Source organism: Odocoileus virginianus, chromosome 26 (genome assembly GCF_023699985.2).
Source record: "Odocoileus virginianus isolate 20LAN1187 ecotype Illinois chromosome 26, Ovbor_1.2, whole genome shotgun sequence".
NCBI lineage: Eukaryota > Metazoa > Chordata > Mammalia > Artiodactyla > Cervidae > Odocoileus > Odocoileus virginianus.
Window position 1 is genome coordinate 26,041,704 of NC_069699.1, and position 26,328 is coordinate 26,068,031.

The 26,328-nt window shown below is 42.3% G+C and overlaps 1 protein-coding gene across 1 annotated transcript in view; it reads right to left on the minus strand.

Annotated features, from left to right (window-relative positions):
• GXYLT2 (glucoside xylosyltransferase 2) overlaps positions 1-10,328 on the minus strand; it is an 80,649-nt gene extending 70,321 nt beyond the window's left edge. Inside the window, exon 1 of the mRNA XM_070455664.1 lies at positions 9,924-10,328. Within this exon, the coding sequence (XP_070311765.1) occupies positions 9,924-10,195 (272 nt within the window). The 5' untranslated portion in view covers positions 10,196-10,328. The remainder of the gene's footprint in view (positions 1-9,923) is intronic.
• Positions 10,329-26,328: the final 16,000 nt, after the last annotated feature.

The following is a 26,328-nucleotide window of genomic DNA, read 5'->3' on the forward strand; positions in this document are numbered from 1 at the left end:
ATGTGGCAAAATGCTTTATATAGTACCTGGAATGTTTTAAGTCATCAATAAATATTCATTATCATTACTATTATTAAATATTAACTTAGATGCAGCAGAAGCCTTCATTTTTCTCCAAATCCTTTATACCCATGCCCAAAATGGGCAAGACAGAGCAGCAAAAACTTAAGTGTCAATACTCAATTATTGCAAATCAGGTTTGAAGTGTTTGCACACTTTTTAAACTTCTCAGACTTTATCAGCGAAGTCCATTACCCCATTTCTCCTGAGGGATGATATTTGATACTTGCGCACTAAGGCCTGTTACTTTGGAGCAGTGGTCAAACAACTGGCTCCTTGTAATTCCCACAAAATTGAGAGAAGAAAGCAGAGCAAGAGTTCAAGCCCAAGCAGAAACCAGGCTCCTGAAGAGCCGTGTCTGTGGACAAAATCCTGCATTTTGGTTCCTGAAGACACTGCCTAATTCCTGCAAACTCTTCACTTACCCTCTGCTTTTCTAAGCTCAGAAACAATAGCTTTTCTGCCCTTGAGCAGAAGTCAAAGCTATAGATGGCCAGACTTTGGGGTTCTCAAACTTTCCAGAAAAATCACCCAACTCTACCAGAGACAGTGAAAAGGGTCCTGTCCCATCTATTTCCCCAGCTTTTACTAAGGACCAGGTCACTGGGTTAGGATAGCATTCGCTATACACAGAGGCTGTCTGCATTTCCTCAAGACACAACCCAGCGAAAAGCCTGCCCGAATCCACATCTTAGCTCTGGTTAACATTTGCTGAGAGCTTCTCATGTTGCAGGTTCCGTGCCAGCATTTGACTCACATTGTTTCATTTCCTCCTTGAACTTAGGAGAAAGCCTAGATTTGCTAAGGAGCACTGACTCATTCAAAGCCACACAGCCAGTCAGCTGGATCTAGTTAGGGTTCAGTTTCTAAATAATAAAGCAACCAGGATGAGAACAGTACCCAGAACAGTATGTCACATGCTGATGGAACACCATGAGCTAGGCCTGTGCTTGCTGCTTTATGTGCATTATTATTATTTTAGCTCTTTGGACCCCAGTTCTCTTCATATAAAAGGAAATTGCATTTTAAATTATGTGTTCTCTATTGCCTCCTACTTATGGAAAGCTTGGACTCTAAATTGTACGGCTTTGAGTATTTACCAGAAGATGACAGTCTACTGTATTGCTAAAAGAGGTTGGGGGGAAGCGGGCATCTAAAGATCACCCTCAAACACGCCGCAGCTGCTCTCGGCTGCCAAAATAACACGGAATCCAAAGAAAGGCACTGAATCAAGAAACTCTTCTCTCTGGGGCAGTTTTCAAAATTTCATGATATAAAATATATCAAGTGCTGGGGAAGTTCTGGAGAGGAACATGAATTCCATCTTCAAGTCTGCCTCTTATTCTGTTTTTTGAAAAAGCATTTTAACTGGTGATAAGAGGTAGTGCTGGTGGTAAAGAATATGTCCGCCAATGCAGGGGATGAAAGAGATGCGTGCTCGATCCCTGGGTGGGGAAGATCCCCTGGAGTAGGAAATGGCAACCCATTCCAGTATTCTTGCCTGGAGAATTCCATGGACAGAAGAGCCTGGTGGACTATAGTCCATGGGACCGCAAAGAGTTGGACATGACTGAGTACACACACACCCACAAGATAGATAAAACAAAAAACTTTACCTCTTATTTTCTTACAGTAAACTGTAACATGAAGAGAAGTATTTCCAAAGAAAACAAATCTGTTCTCAAATTTTCTTCCAAGGAATCTCTCTTGTGAGTTTCTGGGAGGATAAGTGTCAATATGGCCACTAGTTATGAAACTTTCTAAAGGTGCTAAAATCAGGTGCGACATATCTACATCAGTCAGAATTCTTCGGTGGTGAGTGACAGAAACTCAACGCATGGAAGTTAGGACAGGGATTAGGGCTTCCAAGGTGGCGCAGTGGTAAAGACTCTTCTTGCTATTGAAAAGGATGCAAGAGATCCGTTTTCGATCCCTGGGTTGGGAAGATCCCCTGGAGGAGGAAATGGCAACCCACTCCAGTATTCTTGCCTGGAGAATAGAGCCCAGCAGACTGCAGTCCATAGGGTCACAGAGTCGGACACGATGGGCCAGAACAGCTAGCAGAGGGCAGAAGCTGGCCTTGGGAACTATGTCAGCACCCAGCCCACTCCCACCCCAGGTGCTTGGCATTGCTTCTCAACCCTCCTTGTTATCCTGGGTCCATGAACTCTCCAGCTTTCTCCACGACAGAGACAGAGCTGCCAGTCCCTGAGTTTCTAGTTCCAGCCACTAGAAATACTTTTCCCTTATCCTGCCTCTCTGATCCCAATTTTTTAAATCCCCCACCCCTCAAAGGCTGTAATTTGGCTTAGGAACTTATCCCGGAATCACCTGCTGCCTGGGACAAGGTCAAGGGCACAGGATGGCAGCTCCGGGGTGTAAGGGACCTTCATTTCCTGTGTGGCCCTGTAGCTGTTCCCCTTTTTCTTCATCAATAGCACTTAGGTTTTGATGTAAAGAACCATCTAGTTCCATTAAAAGGAGTTTAGGGACTTCCCTGGGAGTCCAGTGGTTAAGACTCTGCACTTGCAATGCAGGATATGCAGGTATGACCCTGGTCAGGGAAGCAGGATACCACATATGGCACATCTTGGCAGGGCGGGAGAGGATTTTGGTTGCAAATAATGGAAATCTCAAGTGCAGTATGGAACAGGAGGGTTCAAGATGGGTCAGGCCTCCAGAGCTGTGGTTCTCAGGGTTGAGCAGTGTCCACAAGGATCCACAGTCTTCATCTTTCTCTACTGCCCAGAGTGATGACTTCAGTCAAGGCTAGTTTTCTGAGGATGGCAGTGACAATTGGGACTGTTAATTTTCTTGTTCATATCTAGAGGATAAAGTCTTTTGTCCACTAACATAAAATAAGTCCTTCTGGCTGATTAGGCCAGCTTGGGTTATGTAACCCCTCTAAGATCAGTAACTATTGCCAGAGAAATGAAATTATATCTTGGTCCTGGATATAAAAAGATTACACTATGGCATGGATGGGGATGTCACGGTAGGTTTAGACCATTGCCTGGAGGTACACCTCACTGTCAAACTGGGGGTGGGATGGGAAAATAGAGGTCAGGAGCCAACCACAACATCTATTACTTTATCTCCACCCCATGGTTCAGGCAAATTTGGCTTCATCCCTAACTTAAGTGGTGAACCTCGCTTGGTTTACATTAATTAGCTGATCCCATCTCACCTCTCTATTCCTTTCCATTTCCTCATCCACACTGTAGGCATTTAAACCAAACAAAGCCAATAAGATGGGAGAAAACTTTCGCTGGTGCTTCTAGGTAATCAAAACACTCCCTCTCCCAGAGAAGCAAGGAAAAGAGGTTAGAATGATCCATGTGGTAGTGGACTACAGTTGGAGACATTAAGTATAAATCCATGTTTAACTTACACAGAGATGGTCATACATGGAAAATTTTATAAGTACATGGACATACATAGGTTAGTACACACATATATGTTTTGCTCTCTCAGTTGTGAGGGCTAAATGAAATGACACCCCAGTAGCAACAAACATATTAAGTATTCGCATCTTGGCTTCTAATACCACTTTCCAATGAGAGAAATCAGGTCTCCCGGAAGAAATGACTGATTTTATGACTGACGCAGGAAATACAGGAAGGGAGCCTGCAGCCTCTTAGAGCGCCAGAGAGTAAGAAAGTGCCCAGAAAGACAAGAGTGAAAACAAAAAACCAAAGCACAGAGATGGGAGTGTGTCTAAAGGGCATAGCAGCCACCTGTAAGAGCTACTAACGACTTGAACTGAAACAATTTCAACAACAAAATTAAGTCATGTTGCATTGTAACTCAGAGTATAAAATATCTATGATGCTATACTGACTTATGACTGAATAAATTAGTAAATGAGGGAGAAGAAACACAATAGCTCACACAAAAAAGACTTTCAAATAAATTATATACAGATATTCCATACTCCCTGGAGAAGGAAACGGCAATCCACTCCAGTATTCTTGCCTGGGGAATCCCATACAGAGGAACCTGGTGGGCTACAGTCCATGGGGTCACAAAGACTTGAACATGACTGAGTGATTAAGCAGGTGGTCCATCCTCAGGGAGGGGGAACATAACTCCACACTCCTTATGTGGCCACTGTGCAGAGTCTCCCTTCTAAAGAGTGCAGTATGGAGACAGGGAAAGAGTAAGTCTAGAATGGAGACAGCTGACAAACACTATCTCAGCCAGGTGACCGGTGCCAACATTAATTCACGTTGATAGTATACACACGTGATGTGATGGGATGAAATGGCACTGTACCTCTATGGTTTTTCTCCTGATAATTCATAACCCCAGAGTCACACTGACTAAAATATCAGACACATTCCAGTAGTGAAACATCTTACAAAATACCTGACTAGTGCTCTTCAGAACTCTCAAGGTCATCAACAAGGAAGGAAGTCTGAGAAGCTGCCACAGCCCAGAGGAGCTCAAAGAGATGGGACAACTGAATGTAACGTGATGTCACAGATAAAATCCTGGAACTGAAAAAGAGCCCTAAGTAAAAACTAAGGTAATCTAAATACACCAAACATTAGTAAGAACGTATTGCTATTATTTGGTAAATTATAACAAATGTATCATACCAGTGTAAGATTTTAATCAGAGAGGAAACTGGGTACAAGATATATGAGAACCCTCTGGACTACATATTCCCCAACTTTTCCGCAAATGTCGCTAAGTCGTGTCTGACTCTTGGACCCCCGTGGACTATGGCCTGCCAGGCTCCTCTGTCCATGGACTTCTCCAGGCAAGAATACTGGAATGGGTTGCCATTCCCTTCTCTAGGGGATCTTCCCGACCCAGGAATCGAACCCAGGTCTCCTGCATTGCAGGCAGATGATTTACCAACTGAGCTATGAAGGAAGCCCTCTAAAAAAATTAAAACCTATTAAAAGAAAAATATTCCCTCTCTTGAAAGGATGTTACCATTAGAGATCCTCTCTAAAAGGCATAAGAATGTTTTGAATATTATTAAGTAATAAGCAATTTAATAATAGAAGCAAAGTCTTAGTATAGTGGTGGCATAAGGGGGGGGGTGCTGTGTTCATTCATTTATTCATTAGTTCACTCAACAAATATTTACTGAGTACCCACTGACAGCTCATCTCTGTTCTAGGTGCCAGCTGTCCATTGATTAACAAGACATGAAGCGTGCATGAAGGGGGAAGAAGCAAAGTAGTATTTTCATATAATGATGAGTGCTATTAAAAAAAACAAAAAACTAAAGAGCAGGGAGATAGAGGATGATGGGCAGGGTCCCAGCTGGGAAGACTCCTCTGAGGCGAAAACCTGAAAGCACAGACCTGAAAGAAATGAGGAAGCTAGTAGCCACACAAGGATAGGAGCAAAGAACATTTCGGCACAGGAAAAAGTAAGCAATGCTGAGGTTAAGAATGAGTGTATTTAAAGGCCAGAGTGGTTGAAGCAGAGTGAGTGAAGTGGGGAGGGATAAGAGATGAGGTCAGAGAGCTAAATGGGCCTGAAATAGGGTTCAAAGGCCACACTAAGAGACCGAATTTTACTGTGTGTGATGTGAAGTTAGCGACTGGAGCCAGCAAACTTTCTGTCACACTATTTAAGATTATTTCAGCAGCTGTATAGAAAATGGACTGTAGAGGGTGCTAGAGCGGACACCCCAAGTCAAAGAGAAGCTCCTCGAGTGGTCCAGGCCAAACCACGGTGTTCAGGAGCTGGGTGGCAACCATGAAAGCAGTAGAAATGGTGGGACTGGGGTTATATTTTGAGATAAAACCAAGAGGACTTTCTAAATGAATTCATGGAGAGGGTGAAAGAGGGGTCTCAGGGAGCAATCAACAAAAATGAATGTGAAAGTAGAATCTGCACTCACGGTGACCAAGTATCATAGATGGTCCTCAAGATCTAGAGATCTATAATGTGCTCTGGGGTGACCAGTTAATTATAGGTTGGCCACAGGCCTGGCATTTTGCTGTATAACATAGTCCCTCTTTAGTGAGACCTTTATTCAGGCTTGAACCCTCTGAGAAGACTTCTCTCAGAGACCAAAGGGAACTGCAGAAAGTGCTGTGTCTTGATGAGCAAATACGCTCGCCTCCTCTCACTGGGGCAGCTGTGGAGGCTGCCAAATATGTAATGTGTTTTTGTGTTGTCATCCCTCTTTCAAACTCCACCTCCCATTGCCCAATGAGTACCTGGCTCAGGACACATGTGCAATAAACATCTGCCGAATGACTGCGGAATAAAATCACAGAGGGGCTCAGACAATCCCAAGTCTCCTTTAGAAGCCATATTTCTATGGCTTCTAGAGAAAACAGCACTATCCAGGCTAACGCAAAAGACAAAGAAAAGAAGTTCAGGAGAGGGTGGAGGCTGACTAATCCGCAGGAGTTCCAGGTTACAGCCAATAAATGAGAAACAGTGATTTTGCAAGACACAGCACAAAGGGCTAGGCAAAAGTCCGAGCTGGGATTTTGCAGCTGAACTTGATGATCTCATCACAGGACGGTCAAATGGCAGAGCTGAAAGAGATCTTAGAAAATCTGTGGATTGACTCTCATTTGAACGATATAGAAATTAGGGTGAAATGGTTCCAGAATAGAACCCAATCCTGTGGACTCCAGATGACAAATTCTTTTTCCTATCACACTGATGGGCAGTTATATTAAACTTCATCTTCTGTAGGCAGGCTCAAAGGGTATTCAGAAGCAAGCTGGACAGACAGTCTTCTGAAATCAATTCTAATGTAAGGTTCTCATTTTAGGATTCAGGTCCATGAAAAAAAAATGATCCCTCTTGATAAACTTTTCCTCTCATCATTCAAAGAAAATAACACAGCCCATCATGGTTCCCTTTTTGACATGGCTGCCAGGAAGCTTAGAGCTAAATTGAACATCTAATCCTCACAACAATAGAGGCCTTAGTCTTAGATAAACAGTACTTATTTCCCACCTCCTCTTTATGACTTTTCATGTTTCATAAGTATTTCAATGGCCTTATTGTATATGTCTCAGTTACTGTTAGTGTCTCAAATTTGTTTTGGAAGTCAGCCAGGTCTAAATCACCAAAAAAAAAAAAAAAAAAAACCAACCCAAAATAGAAGGAAGATTTCATTTCTCTTGTGCCCTGGAACCGCTACTTAAGAGTGTGGTGTCCGTTTTTAGATTCCACCCTTGACCTAAAACTCAGACCTCACCTCCTGCCTTTATATTTATGGAAAGGGGAGCCCACCACAGGACAGATTGCATACAAATGACTACTTATAAAATTGTAGGGTCTGCCTGCTAACTTAGGCAAATCCCTGGAAACGTCTCTGAAATGAAAACAAGATGTGGAAGGAGAATGCCATGCTTGCTGTGCTGACGTGGCAGGAGTTCACTTGCACCAGGACCCTGCAGGGCACAGTGCAGTCCTGGAAGGATGGTCAGCAGGTGGTGGACTGGGTCTCATCCAGCCCCACAATTTCTGCTGACTACTCCCCAGGCCCGAGATACCAGATCACGCATGTAGCCTTCATCTCTTCTGGATTCTAGCCACATCAGGAGATTAAAGCACTCAGTTTCTGAAAATATGAGGCTTACTTTTCCCTCCCTAAAATGAAATTCCTCCTAAACCACAAAAATTTAACCCAGGCAGGATTAGGAAGGCAACAAAGGCGTCCATGCAAAGATCTTTCCCCCTGCTCCCTTATTGCTTTCCGTAGGTAGCAAGAGAAACCTTAAGAAGGCCCCCAAAATGTCAACTTTGCCACAGGATTTCACATTTATGCATTTGAGCCTGAGACTTCCTGTGGCTTTTTTGTTTTTCATTCTTTCCTGACTTTCAAAATTTTGTTTTTTATTCTTATGGTGTTGGCCATGATTTCCAAGATAATCTACAAGATACGTTCAGAAGAAAAATGACTTCAGGAGGTGCTGTTGCTCATGGAAATAGTCCTTCCTGAAAACATCCATTTGGATTCTGTTTGTGATCTCTTCTGAGTCAGAGCCAATTTGTTCAGATAGAGACAAGAAGATGCTGCCCCAGTGTTCCCAACACCTTGAAGGATGAAGACAGTTCCAAAAATTGGTCACATTTCTTCAGAAAAAAATCTCAGGAAAATGATGAATGCAGGCAAGCCTTGTGTATGACATGTGGACTAGTACTAAAGGGCTCAACCTGGACCCAGACCGCTGGGATATTTAACCTCACCTTGGAAACTTAGACAAATTGTTAAACCTTGTGTAATATTTTACTCATCTGTAAAATGGGGATAATATTAGTGCTTGATTAGTGCTTACTTAGAGCAGGCTCTCAAAGTTCAGTGTGCATCAGAAACAAGAGGAGGGCTTATTAAAACACAGATTACTGACCTCATCCTCCTGATTTCTTACTCAGAGGGTCTAGGGGTGGGGTGTTAGAAGGGAAGGGTAAGACTGCATTTCTAACAAAGCCCCAGGTAAAACTGGTGCTGCTGGTTCAAAGAGCACTCTAGGAGAACCACCATCATAGGGTTATGGTACCGATGGTGTAATTAAGAAACATAACCTGCGTTAACAATGACTTTTAATGCACTGAGGTTAACACTATGCCTCGTAAAAAGTTAGCCATGACAAATGGTGTCCAATCTTATTATCTTTAAAGTTGTCCCATCAATTACAAATCACAGCAACCTTGTAGTTAAACTGTATTAGAACCCATTACAAGAAACCTTAGTACCTAGAAGGGAAAACCCTATTTAGTTCCTAACAGAAATATCCTTAGAGAGCAAATACATTCATAAGAGGTTATAAATGGTTCCAAGTACTCAAAAACAATTCTATAGGTCATTGGGGGGGTTGCCCCTGAAACTCATCCCTACTCATCTGTACATCTCTTATCAGGCAGACGAGAAACAAAAGCTGACACAGCTACTTACTGAGGTCTCCTGACTTTTCTCTCATAGTAAAAACGTCAAACCAGATTTAGTCACTATGGTCAAAAAAGAAGTCTTCCAGTTGTTTCAAGTCTTTAGGGAGCCCAGCAAAGGTGGACACAGCAACTGGCAGTTAGAAACATCAACAGCCTCAAAAGGGTAGAGGAAACAGACGGTTACAAGCCAGGGGGATTGTTAAAAAGCTCTCTCCACAACAAAGGAAATGAACGCAAATCCCTAACCTGCAGGCGTTCCAGCAACCCTAAGGCCAAAGATAAAACGCTCTGATGAAAAGCTGAGGCGGGTTAAGCTCTGTGTAGAGAAAGAGGATATCAAACAGAATGTTGAAGGCTAAGATGTTTTCCTTGCAGGACTCTAGCCATACAGGAGTCTGAAAAAGAAGGAATAACAAGGAAAGCCACACTGTCTTTCCCGTGCCACGCATCACTCCTTCCTGAGAGAACACTTCTTAACACCCTCAGGTAGAGTGCCTCTTCTGTTCTAAGCACAGGGCAATTCGAGGTTCAGTAAGAGGCAGCCAGTACTTAGCAAAAATCTAACTTCTCCAACTCAATCAGATCCAAGTTTTTGGTTAAAAAAAAAAAAATCTCCAGTGAAATATGAGCGTTAGATAAAGCATTCTTGCATTGCGATGGCTTTTGAGAAATTAAACAAAGGGCGCAAGTTTGGAAAAATGAAAATATACGCTTTTGCCCGGACAGTTAAGAACGTAACATGCCAATCATTTCCCCTGACACTTCCCTTTCCAAAAGGTACGTGATGACTAGCACTGCGCTGTTAACAGGATTCCAAGAAGACGATTTTTCATTTCTAGCAGGGAAAGACGTAAAAGTGGGCAGCCCGTGGGTGAACTTGGAGTTTGCCCCTCCAGTCCACAGCCTCCCTTGGCCTTGACACGGCTGGAGGGAGGGAGACACGGGTCCACGGATGGGATTCCGGGGCTGCCACGACTCACCTCGCCGACTTCAGGCTCACGGCGCCCCGACGGCCGGCACGGGGGCGCAGACGAGGAGGCCGGCGCCGACGAGCGCTCGGGCCGGCCCCCGGGAGGGCGCTCCAGCCGGGGAGGCGCGCGGGGGCCGGCGCGGGGCGGCGCGGCGGGGTGGACGCGGGGCGCGCGAGGGGCGCTGCGGGTGCGGCGCGGCCGGCGCGCAGGGACAGAAGCGCGAGCAGGAGCGCGGCCAGCGCGAGCAGGAGCAGCGCCGCCGCCTTGTTGCGGAGCTTCATGGTGCGGCGCGGCGGCGGCGGCCCCCGGGCGGCCGGGCCCCTCTGAGCATCGCGGCGCCCCGGGCGGCGGGGCGAGGGCAGCGGCGCGCGGCGGCCGCCTCCTCCGCCCGCCCGCCGGGGACTGGGGTCCCGGCGGCCGACGGGCGGGCGGGCGCGCGACGGAGGAGGAAGAGGAGGGAGGGAGAGAGGGGGAGGCGTGAGCCGGCCCGAGGAGGGGCAGCCCGCGCCTACCGTACTGTGTGGAGTAGCTGCCCGTCCGCCCACCCGCCGGCAGCTAGGCGCTCGGTCTTCTGGTCCGGCCGCCTCAAAGCCCCTTACTCCTTCATCCATCCATCCATCCATCCATCCATCCATTGACCCATTCTCTCCCACTCCGTTCCATTCCCTCGTCTACTTCCTCATTTCACTCACTCACTTACTCTTCCATTCCATCCCCTGTTCACTGTATTCCCTCATTATCCCATGCATTTCCCCCGTCATTTATTTTTATCCAGCTGTCCACACACTCGCGCAGCTATCCACAAGTCCGATCAGGCCGGGGCATCCCTGTCTCACTTGGCCATTGTAAGGCCTGGCAGTACGATAACATGATTCCAGCTCCATATAATCTGAAGAAGTTAAGAGCGAATTTTAGAGTCTGGGTTTGAAATTTGCCTCTACTTAGCCTCACTGGCTAAGTGATCCTGAGCAATTTGCACGGCTTTCTTGAGCCTTTATTTCCCTCCATGCAAACTGGGATCGTATTGCTGTTCTCCACAGAGGTGTTTGTGGGCCTTACCTTAAACAAAGCATTCGAAGAAACTCACACGGTGCTTAGCTCACAATTGCTGCTCAATAAAATATGAGCACCAATTATGTGATAATTAGAACAGTAAAACAGAGCTTGTCCTATATACATAAATGCACGCTTTCTGACATGCATTTGAGATAGAGTAATAAGTTCACAACCCGGTGGAGAAATGCATTCTTCTGAGACTTTAACAGCCAGAATGATCAGACCAAGTTTCTGGAAGTTTCTAACTCTTCTTCCAGGGCATCCCATCTTAAATCTGAACCGTGAAGGCTCCTCCTCTTATTATTTATCGTGAACTGACAGCCAGTGTTCTATTAACTTGCTTTTCAGCTTGGCCATGGAACAAAGAACGCTAGTTATGGCACTGTCTCTGAGGTTCTACAGGATTCCTGTTGCCTTCTACATCACCTAAAATTCAATTATATTCCAAATAGTTCTCATATTAGCATTACATTTTAATTCTTTGAAATTCGATTGTATTTAAAGTTCTAAGAATGAATACATATAAACACCTGAAATCTCTGGTCCAGCAGGTACCTGGGAGATGGCAGGATGCAGGCTCAGGGTGTGTATGGCAGATGTTCAGGTGAGTGAGCACAAAAAATTCATTGAGTCTCACCGAGAGTGAGGTGCTGTCTCAGTAAGATACATTTTGGAATTGTGGAAAGGATGTTTTGGGTTGTCAGTAACTGGCAGATTCTACTGGCACATGCTGGACCTCCTACAATGCTAGGACACTCCAGTAACACACAAAAAATCATTCTGGGTGGGGCTTCTTTGGTGGCCCAGTGGTTAAGACTGTGCTTCCACTGCAGGGGTCATGGATTTGATCCCTGGTCAGGGAACTAGATCCTACATGCAACAGCCAAGACCTGGTGCAGCCAAATAAATAAAATACCTTTAAAGAAAAAGAAATGTCTTGGGCCAACTGCCAACATGGCAATGCTGTGGAAAAACATTGGGTTAGGCTAAGGTCTGATGTTCAGGCCTTCTAAGTTCAGAAATGACCATTATTATTATGTTGGTATGTGACCAAGCGAAGCAAGAATTTCCAAACTCTGTCTTGCCACCTCCTCTCTTCCTCAAGAAGAGACACGTGCAACAAGAATAAAATGAGGCCAAGTCATACATGACTAGCAGTTAAGGTTTTGGTCTCAGATACCAAAATAGAACTTGGGCCAGCTAGGTTTGAACAAACAGAGGACCCTGATTTATTCAGCCTTGCTGGAACAAAGGAAAGGCCTGATTTACTTCCTTTCCCTGAGTTCAAATTCATGTTTTGGTTACTGCTCTGACATCTAATGTCGTTGAAAAAGGGTTCCAGATACATTATCTAGGATTCACCCAGTTTTTCACTTGGATGTCTAATATACCAAAAGCTTTTTTTATTTGTCTCTCTATCCCAGAAATCTGTTCTTTCCCTTGGAATTTTGGCATGTCTAGACACCCAGATGCTCAAGCCAGAAATTAAGTAGGAAGCAGCCTGGGTTTCTCTCACACTTGTATTAGTTATCTATTGTTGTATAACAAACCCCCAAATTTGGTGGCTTAAGATAATACACATACATGGACTTCCCTGGTGGTCCAGTGGTTAAGACTCACCTTCCAATGCAGGGGATGTGGGTTTGATCCCTGGTCAGGAAACTAAGATTCTACATGCAGCTAAGCTCACATGGTGCAACTAAGCCCACATGCTTCAACTAAGACTAGACAGCTGAATAAATAAATATTTTTAAAAAAATATTATACACATACAATCTCATGCTTTCTGTAGGTAGGAAACCAGCAGAGTGTAGCTGGGATCTCTGCTTCACAGACTCTCAAAAGGCTGTAATCAAAGTGCTGGCCCAGGTGTGGTGGTCTCCACTGGAGGCTCAACTGGGAAAGGATCTGCTTCTAAGACTCACATGGCTGTTGAAAGGGGTGGTTTCTTTCAGAGCATTGTATTGAGAATTTCTGTTTTGATGACTCTTTGCCAGAGACTACCCTTAGTGCCTTGCTGGGTAACTCTTTCTATCAGGGTAAGGACATCAGAAGAGCTAGAGAGAGAACACAGAAGTGACTGTCTTATTATCTATTTTAGGAAGTGACATTCTATCGCAATGCCATGTTCTTATTAGAAGCAAGGCATTAAACCCATTCTACACTTAAGTGGAGAGGATTACACAAGGGCCTGAATACCAGGATTACTGGGAGCTGTTTTAGGAGGCTGCCTCCCTTACCTCGCATAACTGAGAGTCAGCAAGTTCTGTCAGCTCTACCTCCAAGGTGCAGTTGACATCTGTCCACTTTTCTCCTGGGTTGTCAGTAAGGATTGTTTGCCAAGACCAAACCTTGCCCAGTTCCTCATGGTCTTGTTCTCATTGTATTTCATATAAATTATTCCCACTCCACCCCTCACTACTTTAAATTGTATGATGTAGCTCTTTTGTGGCCTAGAAACCTCTTTGCTTTTCCCCATGCCTTCTTCCAATCCTTAAACCAGAATAATTTTTTTAAAAACATATACTGAGTCCTATTTCTCCTCTTGGCTTCCCTGGTGACTCAGCTGGTAAAGAATCTGCCTGCAATGCAGGAGACCTGGGTTCGATCCCTGGGTTGGGAAGATCCCTTGGAGAAGGGAACAACTACCCACTCCAGTATTCTGGCCTGGAGAATTCCATGGACTGTATAGTCCATAGAGTTGCAAACAGACAACTTGAGTGACCTTCACTTTCACTTTCTCCTCTGCTTACAACTCTTCAGGGATGGCAACAAATTCTTAGATATAATGCCAAAGGCACAGTCCATGAAGGAAATTATTGATAAGCTAGATTTTATTATAATTAAAAACTGTCCTGTGAAAGACAAATGCAAGAGAATTGTAAGATAAGCTACAGACTGAAAGAAAAGATTTGCAAAAGACATATCTGACAAAGGACTGTTATTTGCAAAGAGCTCTTAAAACTCAGCAGTAAGAAAAGAAACAACCTGATTTAAAAAATGGGCTGAAGACCTTAATGGACACTTCCATCACAGGTGATATACAGATAGCAAGTAAACGAATGAAAAGATGCTCCACATTCTGTCACTGCTGCTGCTGCTGCTGCATCGCTTCAGTCGTGTCCAACTCTGTGCGACCCCATGGACAGCAGCCCACCAGGCTCCTCTGTCCACAGGATTCTCCAAGCAAGAAAACTGGAGTGGGTTATTCTGTCACTAGGGAAATGCAAATTAAAACAACAACGAGATACGACTATGCACCCATTAAAATGGCCAAAATCTGCACACTGACACGACCAAATGCTAACGGGGATGTGGACCAACAGGGACACTCATACACTTCTGGTGGGCATGCAGAATGATACAGCTTCTTTGGAAGACAGTTACAAAATTAAACATACCCTTACCATACAATGCAGCAGTCATGCTCGTTGGTATTTAGTCAACTTATGTCTGTTGACTTATTAGTAATCAGTAGTAGTGGCTTTATTAGTAACTGTGAAAACTTAGAGGCAACCAAAATGTCCCTCAGCAGGTGATGGATAAATAAACTGTGGTGCATCTATCACTTTGGGTGATAATGGTGTGCCAATGTGTATTCATCAGGTGAAAGCATGTTCCCCTCTGGTGCTGAGATGTTGGTGGAGAGAAGACTGTGTATGTGAGGAAGCAGTAAGTGTATCAGAATTCTCTGTACTTTCCCTTCAATTTTACAGTGAACCTAAAAATATTGCTCTTAAAAAATCTATTTTTCTTTTTAAAAAACTAGCAGATCTAATAAAAATAAATAAAAAAAAAACAAACAAACACGCAGATGAAAGATTTTTCATTCAAATACTCTGACTGCTGTCTGTGTTGTTGACCACAGCCCTCCACCCCCTGCCCCAGAGGATAATGTAAATATGTAGCTTGAGTAAAGAGAAGGGTGTAAAGAGATCTGTACAAGATGGTAGCTAGTAATACCTCAGTTGAAAGGAGAGGAGGCTTGGGGTTATGTCTGTATCAGTCACCAGGAACAGAAGAGAATCTGACTATGGCTTTTCAAACTTTGATGGGTGGACAAATTATCTGGAGATCTTGTCAAATGTAGACCTCAATGTCGTATATCTGAGCCATGACCCGAGAGTCTGTATTTCTAATAAGCTGTTAAACATTGTTCCTGCTGCTGGTGGTGATCCAACATTTTGAGCAAGGGCTTGAATAATAAAGATATCTTTATCTTATGGAGTAAGAAACCCAGAACAGATGGACGGCAGGGTTGGAAGGAAATGTTTTCACTGAATACCTGCTGTGAACCTTCTTGTATTTGTCTTTTGGTGAGCATGGGAATATGTGTATGTTGGATATATATATTAGGAGGCAAACTGCTGTGTTGCAAGGTAGGCATAAGCTTAGCTTTAGTGGATGCTACCCAACAGTTTTCCCTTGTGATTGTATCAACTGACACACCTACCCGCAGCACATGAGAGTTCTTTCTGCTAAACATTCCCTCCAAGTGTTTTGTCTTTTTTCATTTTAACCACTCTGGAGACTGCGTAGTGGTATTTCAATGTGGTTTTAATTTGTATTTCCCTGAGCACTAATGAAGTTAGCATCTTTTCATGGCTGTACTGGCCAATTAGACCTCTTATTTTATGAAATCTCTGCTCCAGTCTTTTGCTCTTTTTTCTGTTGAGTTGCCTTTGATTGAATTGTAGGAGTTTCTAGAATCTGCATACACAAACCTTATGAATAAATATACTTTCATTTTTAAATGTAAATCTTTGATTCACTTGGCATTTATTCTGGGTGAGTTTGGGCCCAACTTTATTTTATCCTCCTGTGGTTTTCTGAACACTTAAACTGCACAGTTCATCTTTCCCCATCAATTCCAGATGCCACCTTGGCCATGTGCTGCATTCCTAGGTGTAGTTTTGGATATTTTGGGAGTTTTCTATCCCATTCTGCTTGTCTGTCTCCCATGTTAGCGTGCAGTTTTATTTCCTTAGAATGATGACATATTTACATAAGTAGCAGGATGAGTTCCATTGTTTTAGAGCTTCGCAGGTCATTCTTATTTATTTTTCCATATGAACTCAGAACTAGCTTGTTTCATTCTAAAATTAAAAAAAAACTGTATTGGTATTAAGAAAAATTTATAAATTAACTTATGATGAATTAACATCTCCACAATGTTGTTTTTCCAGTGGAGTATAATTAAATGTCTCTTATTGGTTCAATTGCTCCCCTGGAGAAGGGGACAGCTACCCACTTCAGTATTCTGGCCTGGAGAATTCCATGAACTATACAGTCCATGGGGTTGCAAAGAGTCAGACACGACCGAGCGACTTTCACTTTCTTATTGGTTCAAATGTTATTTGGTATCCTTCGAGGATACATATACTTCTCTTGATATGTGTCACTGACCTGGTGGGAAAACAAGGAAAATCTCTGAAGCCAAGAACTATAAGATGGTAAGAAACCCAAGAGATTATTCAGCATTATTGTACTGAAATTTTTCTTTGGATAGGAAATAAAACCTAGAACCTAAACAAGTTGTGAAGTTAGAATGGGGACATTTGAATAAACTGGGTTCCCCAAAGAGTGATACTCTGTGACTCTAACAGTCAAAGCGATATAAGCAGCACTCAACTCAGTGACAATGTTCTATCAGGTCCATCCCTAGAATTCTCAGGGTCTGGGGTGAAAGTAAAAATAGAGAACCACCATCATAACACAGAGAACTCTACTCAACATTCTGTGATAACCTATTTGGGAAAAGAATTTGAAAAAGAGTAGATAGATGTATATGTATAACTGATTCACTTTTCAGTACGCCTGAAACTAACACAATGTTGTTAGTCAACTACCATTTTTGTTTGGTCACTAAGTTATGCCTGACTCTTTTGCAACCCCATGGACTGTAGCCTGCTGGGCTCCTCTGTCTATGGGATTTTCCAGGCAAGAATACTGGAGTGGGTTGCCATTTCCTTCTCAAGGAGATCTTCCCAACCCAGGGATCAAACCACATCTCCTGCATTGCAGGCAGATTCTTTACTGCTGAGCCACCTGGGAAGCCCACACTCCAATATAATATAAAAGTTAAAAAAAAAATGGAGCCCCACCTATCCTTTGCTTAAATATTTACAAGTCGAACTAACCACTGTCAGATAGCGTATGCTCTATGTTCCTTCATGACAAATGTATTTTGATAGCAACCTCAAAGTCCAGGAGGAACTTCAAGGTTTCTACACATATGCTTGGAGGTGGTGAGTGCAAGTCCTTATCCCCAGTCCTGAGCTCATCCGCTCCTCCTCCACCCCTACCCACATGCCCAAGCTTCATCCACTCTCCTGCAAACACCTGCCCTTCGGCCACCCTCAAGCCTAAGGGCATGTACGCTAGGGGCCGTTTGTCTTCCGTAGGACCACTCAGGAAAGAGGCCTGCACCAAGATGGGGCTCAGGACCATTCAGAGTGGAAATCGCAGAGTCTTGGCTACCCAGGGTATATTCTAGGCAGAGGAGGAGCCGGGGCTCTGGATGGGCTCTGCCTGAGAAGGGCCAGAATGGGACCTAATAAAACAGGGGGCCTAACAGAAGCCATTTGACCTGAGATTTGAGGATAGTTGAGGTCCTTGTGCTGATGAGGGAATATCTCAGCAGAAGCTGGAACAGACTGTACAGCTATGACAGAGGACTTTGGATGCCTCAGTAGATGCTGGTGTGGAGAGACAACTGTGTCTGAGGACCACACAGCACTGGATACCTGCGTATGTCTGAGCAGACACAACTCCAAGGATCAGATGCTTCCTCAGGCCCACCCCACTCTACTCAGCTCTGTGATTCTTGGAAAACTTCCTAGAAGTAAAATGACACCTTGGGGTGAATTAGGGAGGTAGAGAAAAACCTGAACCCCTTGAGTCTACTCCAAAGAGATTAAGGAAAAACTCTGAAGTGACTGAATTGACCACAAATTGATTTGGCAAACTGCTGCTAGACAAAGAAATTAAATTTAGACAAGGCAAAGTCAAAGTTACATTTTTTCACATCTGAGTTGTGGGCATTGAAAGTTCATACCTAATACAGCTTGTACGGGTGCTTCTTGGGTTCACTAGGGTTCTAAGATCCATCTAGAGGTACCATTATACGCCAGTCAGGATGGCTGCTATCCAAAAGTCTACAAGCAATAAATGCTGGAGAGGGTGTGGAGAAAAGGGAACCCTCTTACACTGTTGGTGGGAATGCAAACTACTACAGCCACTATGGAAAACAGTGTGGAGATTCCTTAAAAAACTGGAAATAGAACTGCCATATGACCCAGCAATCCCACTCCTGGGCATACACACAGAGGAAACCAGATCTGAAAGAGACATGTACACCCCAATGTTCATCGCAACACTGTTTATAATAGCCAGGACATGGAAGCAACCTAGATGCCCATCAGCAGATGAATGGCTAAGGAAGCTGTGGTACATATATACAATGCAATATTACTCAGCCATTAAAAAGAATACATTTGAATCAGTTCTAATGAGATGGATGAAACTGGAGCCCATTATACAGAGCGAAGTAAGCCAGAAAGATAAAGACCAATACAGTATACTAACACATATATATGGAATTTAGAAAGATGGTAACGATAACTCTATATGCAAGACAGAAAAAGAGACACAGATGTATAGAACAGACCTTTGGACTCTATGGGAGAAGGCGAGGGTGGGATGATCTGAGAGAACGGCATCGAAACGTGTATTACCAAGTGTGAAAGAGATCGCCAGTCCAGGTTGGATGCATGAGACAAGTGCTCAGGGCTGGTGCACTGGGAAGACCCAGAGGGATGTGATGGGGAGGGAGGTGGGAGGGGGGTTCAGGATGGGGAACACATGTAAATCCATGGCTGATTCATGTCAATGTATGGCAAAACCCACTACAATATTGTAAAGTAATTAGCCTCCAACTAATAAAAATAAATGAAAAAAAGTATCTAATTTTTTAAAATTAATTTTTATTGCAGTATAGTTGCTTTGCAATGTTATGTTAGTTTCTTCTGTACAGCAAAATGAATCAGTCATACATATACATATATCCCTTGTCTTTTGGATTTCTTTCCCATTCAAATCACCGCAGTGCATTAAGTAGAGTTCCCTGTGCTATACAGTATATTCTTACTAGTTACCTTTATTTTATACATACTATCAATAATATGAAAGTGAAAGTTTGCTCAGTCGTGTCCAACTCTTTGCCACCGCATGGACTATAGAGTCCATGGAATTCTCCAGGCCAGGATACTGGAGTGGGTAGCCTTTCCTTTCTCCAGGGGATCTTCCCAACCCAGGGATCAAACCCACGTCTCCCGCATTGCAAGCAGATTCTTTACCAGCTGAGCCCCAAGGAGAGCCCATCAATAGTGTATATATGTCAATCCCAATCTCCCAATTCCTCCCACTTCCCCCTTGCTCCCTTGGTATACATATATTTGTTCTCTACATCTGTGTCTCTATTTCTGCCTGCAAATAAGATCATCTATACCCTTTTATGCTTTGGCCACCTGATGACTCATTGGAAAAGACCCCAATGCTAGGAAAGATTGAAGGCAGGAGAAGAGGACGACAGAGGATGAGATGGTTGATTGACATCACCATTGACTGGATGGATATGAGTTTGAGCAGGCTCCGGGAGTTGGTGATGGACAGGGAAGCCAGGCATGCTGAAGTCCATGGGGTCGCAGACTTGGACACAACTGAGCCCCTGAACTGATAACATTTTTTCTGGATTCCACACATATGCATTAATATACAATATTTGTTTTTTCTCTGACTTCACTCTAGACAGTTTCTAGGTCTGTCCATGACTTTACAAATAACCCAAGATCCATCTACTTTTTAGAACAACCTGACTCACAGTTCATGCCCCTCTCATCACAGGGACAGGGGAAGAAGCTCAGAACTCTGATCTGAATAGAGTGGTGGTCCTGTGGGGGATTGCATGATGATTGACAATATGGAACTAGAGGGGACTATTGATACATGGATTACAAATAAGTCACTTCAAGGTCACTTCGATCAGTAGTTCTCTTGGTGAAATCAGAAAAAAAATTTTGCTATTTAACTGTGTGAATTTTATCCAAAATTTCAGTATATGCATATTAAATAAAGTTAGACTTCTGAGAATTTTTGCTGTGGAACTGGACAGTATGAAACAAGGTAATGTTAAAGGAAGACTAACGCTGTTACGTGTTCTCATGCTCCAGTGAGTTCTGATTACAGCAATATGGTATTGGCACTTGAAGTCATGTGATTACATAGAGTAGAAACCTAAGAAATGATTCTGGGCAGTGTTCATCTGTACTGTGAATTAAAGAATGCTTTTTAAGTCAGTGTGGAAGGATGGCTTTGGGGTAAACAAATGCCAAAATACTTTCAGGCTGGACTAAAAAGCTGAATATAAACAATAAACCATAAAGAGCTGAAAGAAAACAGGAGTAAATACTTTCATGAATTTAGTTTGGAGACAGCTTTTGTGAGCATAGCCAAAGTCATTCTTGTTTATAATGGCCAACAAATTGGATGTAACTGAATTATATAATCATTAAAATCAAATTTTTATCAAATGAGATAAATTATAATACATTGATTCAATATAATGTAGTCACATAGAAAGGTTTTTCATGACATAATTAATTTTAAAATGAGCTATCACAAAAGTATGTACTGTTTAGCTTTATTATAAGAAAAAATTCTATATAATACTTAGCTAAAAAGTGTAGAACGTTAATACTCTGGTTATCTCTGAATGGTGAATTTATATTTTTCCTGTTTTTCTGTATTTTCTTATTTAAATAAATAATCTCCACAAAACTCCCAAAACTTCTGTGAGACTTCTCTCTTCTAACCAATCTTTACTACTTTTAAATTTAAAATTAGTGGAAGCAGAATTATTCACAGTAGTCAAAAAGTGGAACCAAGCCAAATGTCCACTAACTGGTTAATAGATAAACTAATATGGTATATCCACACAATGGAATACTATTCAGCAATAAAAAGGAATTAGCTACTGATTCACACTACAGGATGGATGAACTTCAAAAACATGCTATGTGAAGGAAGCCAGACAGAAAGGGCCACTTACTGTATGGTCCTATTTACCTGAAATATCCAGAAAAGCAAGTCTATAGAGACAAAAAGTAAATTATTTCTTATCTGCAGCTCAAGGCAGGAAGAAGGGTTAACTGTAAATGCACAGAGAGATTTTGTTGCAGGGAATAGAAACATTCCAGAAGTGGATTAAGGTGATGATTGCTCAACTCAATAGTAAAAAACGCTGACTGGTGCACTTAAAACAGTGAATTTCATGAAATGTAATTTATGCCTCAAGAAGTTTTTTTTTAAAACTTAATGGAGACTTTGGTGAAAGTTCAGAGACTAAAAGATTTAGAGGTTTTGTTGTATTTTGGTTTTAACATGGAAGAAGAGGATGAAGAAAGAGTGATTAGAGACTTCACAACTGCGAAGGAGAGAATCTGGCTTTAAACACCATGGTTATCTGTCTAGATATTTAGGATGGATATACCATGGTTTTTTGTTTTGATACCAGGGGAGAAAGGTTATCTAGATTTAGACACCAAGAATCATGATTCTATTTCCTTAACCAACTGTGGGTTCCTGGAGAAAAGAAACTAAGTCCTAGCCTTGAGTATTAACTTTTGCCACCAACTTGCTATGTGACCTTCTCCCAATCACTTCATTTTTCTGAATTTCAGTTTCTTTATCTTACAAAGGTGTGAGTTGTACTAAATGGTTCTTATAGCCCTGTTTGGCTGCAGAATTCTTTTCCTGGGCATTCACCCCTCTCAAGGATTGCCCTAGACTCTTATCTAGTCTTAATGCTTGTTGCTTCAGTTTTTGTATCCTCCACATCAGATAAAGTGACCTGGTTCCACCCCATTTATCTGTACTTTTTCCCCTGGGAGCCTTTGCTCAGGCCCCAGACTTATCAGGAATGGGATTTTTCTAATTGTCCAAACACCACCCCGCCCCCCAAACATTTCTCTATCTCTGGATCTCTCTGACTGGATTTCTACACTTGATTGTCTTTCATTGCTATTCTGTTTATACCCTGCTGCATTGCAAAACCTCCCTCAAACCTACCAATTTGAAACAACAATCATTTTCTTAGGCTGACAATTTTGTGAGTCAGAAATCAGGGCAGGCTCGGTGGGGACAGCTTGTCTCTTTCTGAAGTAACTGGGGCCTCAGCTGGGGTGGTTCAAATCCTAGAGGTGGCTGGGGTGGGACTGTAAGCTTCGAGCTGTGTTTCTGGCTAACAGCAAGATTCCTCTGTTCTTCTTCATGTGGTATCTGCTGAGGCTTAGATGTCCAAGATGGCTTCTTCACTCTTGAAAATGGTGCCTGGGCTGGGATGGCAAAGGCAGTCACTGCTGGCCACACAGCCTCTCCAAGTGGCAGGCTGGGCTTCCTCACAGCATGGTGATCTCAGGGGTAGCTAGATTTCTTGCATGGTGGCTGGCTTCCTCTAGAGCATGTGTTTCAATGGTCTGGTTGGAAGTGGCAAGCTTTTTTATGACCTGGCTCTCCAAAGTAATGAAGTGTCTCCACTGGTAGCTCAGGGCCAACCCAGCTTCACACTCGGGTGTGATTACTGGGTATAGTGGCTCATTGTGGGAAGACGCAGCTTTGGAAATTGGCTACTACAATTGCTAATTCTTCTGTGTTTCATTTTCACAACTAGAGTCTAAATTATTTAAAATTAGAGATCATTTCTTTCATCTTGTTTTATCTCTTCTCTCTCTTCCTCCTAGATCATCAAGAACAGAAACATGTGTTTTATAGATGGTGGACTATAAAAGTGGGATAAACTCAGAGGTCCCAATTCTGACTGTGTTACTTATAAGCCATGAGACCCAGAAAGTCACTTAACCTCTGTAAGTCCCAGTTTTCTCATGAATAAAATGAAGGCACTGGTAATATAAATTCTGTTTCCTCCCAGAGCTGAAATAATGACATTGTTTGCAAAACACTTAGAAAAATGGCTCGTATGTAATAAGCAACCAATAAATATATTGTTGATTAAATTTATGCCATAAGTTTGTGATAACTTGGGGGCAGTATCACCTAGAGGCAAAGAAAAGAGCATAAGCATTATTTTCCAGGATGAAAAAAAAATTCCATAAACTGTGATAATGAAGGCAACAGGTTCTTTTCTCACTGACTGGAGACCTCTGATGCCATGAAGACAGAAGTTTAAATTTTCTTACTTTTTCATGCTTTATATAAAGAGAGAAGACACCTAACTGGCTACAAATTATGATTTTCAAAAATCACCATAAAAATGTTGTTAACTACTGAAGTGATGAAGCAAGGTGAATGTAAATAAACAAAACCCATGAAGAAGAATATTGTTTTGAAGCCGAGAAAATGTTAATGTAGGAAAAATAAGTGTAAGTAAAAATTGAGGGATGAATGAACACTTAGAAACGCTGCAAAAACCGGAGTGCAGAATGGAGAAAAGCCAAGGGAGAAGATTGGGAGAAGGTTTCAAGACTATGTCTTGATTATGTACCATTGACAATGACATAATTACAACCTGCATTCCGAATGCCATGACCTCTGGTTGAAAAGGATGTACTTTTATTTAGGGAAAAGATAACTAACATGAACTCCCCTGGGAAAATAACATAAAATTATCCAGTTATGCTATTTCAACTTTACAGAGAAATACTTATATCAACTTCATAGAGAAGTACTTATAATGAATTTACAATAGACATAATCAACAGAAATTGTTTCAAATTGCAGGGGACCTATTTTCCTCCTCCTTAGAGCTCATAGTTTAGCTTAGTGTTTTCTTCAGAAGGTTGGTTTTCTTCTGAGTGACTGCAATAATCAAAAGGCATTCAGGAAGAAAGAGTCTTGGCAACAGCTTTTAAAAAATATTGGCAAATTCATGGCTTCCAGACCCCTGGGTGAAGGAACACCAGGAAATGACACTGCAGAAAAATCAAGGAGGCTGCTGAGTTAGTTTTAAGAATGTTGATATTGAAAGTAAAGTGGGCATTCCAATCTATTTGGGAGAGTAGACCAGTAGCACCAGCAGCATCTTATACTGGGGCTCCTGGGAACAGACTCGAAGAAGGACCACTGGCTGAGGATGGTTTTGGAGGGGATGCTCTTTGGAGACACGCCTATAAAGAGAAAGAGGGACAGAGCCCCACAGTGCCACAGCAACCAAGGCCTCTGCCAATTCTGCAGGGAGCCTTGGAGCCAGGGTGGCTTTCAGAGTTACATGTCCCATCTGTGGTAGGGAACCCAGGACCTTTGTATCCTGCATTAGCCTTGTGGAAGTGGGTAACTCTGGACGAGGCACTACTCTGCCATCAAGGATAATGCCCTGTGAAGGACATGACTGTGAGCCATCAGCAGTCTCTATTCCCAGCATCCAGCGGGGAGTCAGCTCTTATGATCGTCTTCTAGTCATGCACAGGATTCGTTTTATTATATATTAATACATTTCATATAGTAAGTTGCCCAATCTTATATATGTGTATGGCTCTATGAATTTCACATATGTATATATCCACGTAATTCCCACCCAAATCAAGATATAGATTAAATATTCAGCACCCAGCAGGCTTTCTCACACCTCCTCCCAGTCAGTAACCATCCCCACGAAAGTAATCACTGTTCTCACATCTATGACCATGGATTAAGTTTTGCCTGTTTTGAACTTCATATAAACAGAAACATCTAGTATGAACTCTTTTGATCTTTTTTCCCCTGACATATAAATGTTCTTTAATAACTCTCTTATCTGAGTGATTTTATTACTTAAAAAGGCAGTAGGTATCTATTTTTTGGATTTTTTAAACTTTTCACCATTTAAAAAAATTGAAATTTTGTTGATTTACAGTACTGTGTTAGTTTCAGGTGTATAGCAAAATAGTTCATATATATTTGTTCTTTTTTCAAATTTGTTTCCATTTTAGATTATTATAAGATATTGAATATAATTGCTCTACAGTAGATCCTGTTGTATATCTATTTTATAGATACTAGTATGTATACATTAGTTCCAAACTCCTAATTTATCCCCCTGCTTTACTTTTCAGTAACCCTGTTTGTTTTCTATGCCTGTGAGTCTATTTCTGTTTTGTAAATAAGTTCATTTATATCATTATTTTTTAGTTTCCACATATAAGTGATGCCAAATATTTGTCTTTATCTGACTTAGTATGAAAATCCCTAGGCCCATTCATGTTGTTGCAAATGGCATTATTTTATCCTTTTGCTGTGGGTCACTGGTAAAGAATCTACCTGCCAATGTAGGGGATGCAGGTTTGATCCCTGGGTGGAGATGATCCCTTGGAAAAGGAAATGGAAACCCACTCTGGTATTCTTGCCTGGGAAATCCCATGGACAGAGAGGCCTGGCAGGTTATAGTCCATGGGATCTCAAAAGAGTTAGACACAACTCAGTGACTAAACAACAACAATACTCCATCTTCTTTTGGATCTGTTCTTTTTAACTTAACATGCCAATGTGATTCTACATGTTGTGTATAGCTATAGTCCATTCTTATTTCTGTTTAGCAATATTGAGTAAGTATACCACAATTTGTCTATTCTACTCTTGATGGGCACTTGAATTGTATCTAGTGTAGCGTGTAATGGATAATACATCTCTGAACTTTCCTGTGCCTGTCTCTTAATGGACAATTACCACTCATTTCTGTTATGTATCAAAGAGGGGAATTGTAGGGTGCTAGGGCATACATATGTTTAGTTCTAGTAATACTGCAAAACAATTTTTTAGGGTTCAATTCAGTTCAGTTGCTCAGTCGTGTCTGACTCTTTGCGACCCCATGGAGTGCGGCACGCCAGGCCTCCCTGTCCATCACCAACTCCCAGAGTTTACTCAAGCTCATGTCCATAGCGTCAGTGATGCCATCCAACCACCTCATCTTCTGTTGTCCCCTTCTCCTCCCGCCTTCAATCTTTCCCAGCATCGGGGTCTTTTCAAATGAGTCAGCTCTTTGCAGCAGGTGGCCAAAGTATTGGAGTTTCAGCTTCAGCATCAGTCCTTCCAATGAATATTCAGGACTGATTTCCTTTAGAATGGACTGGTTGGATCTCCTTGCTGTCCAAGGGATTCTTGTCCAAGGTGGTTGTACTAATTTACAATCCCATCATAATCTTTGATGCCAAAAGAGGTACATTTAAATGATTTCTGCATGAAGGACTAAAAACACGTTCTCTGTGAATTAAGGAAAAGATTAGTTCTGTTAAGGATAGTTGGATTATAAGAACTTTAAAAAGAGTAACATAAAAACTTGTTAAAAAAAAAAAACTTGTACTGTGTATTC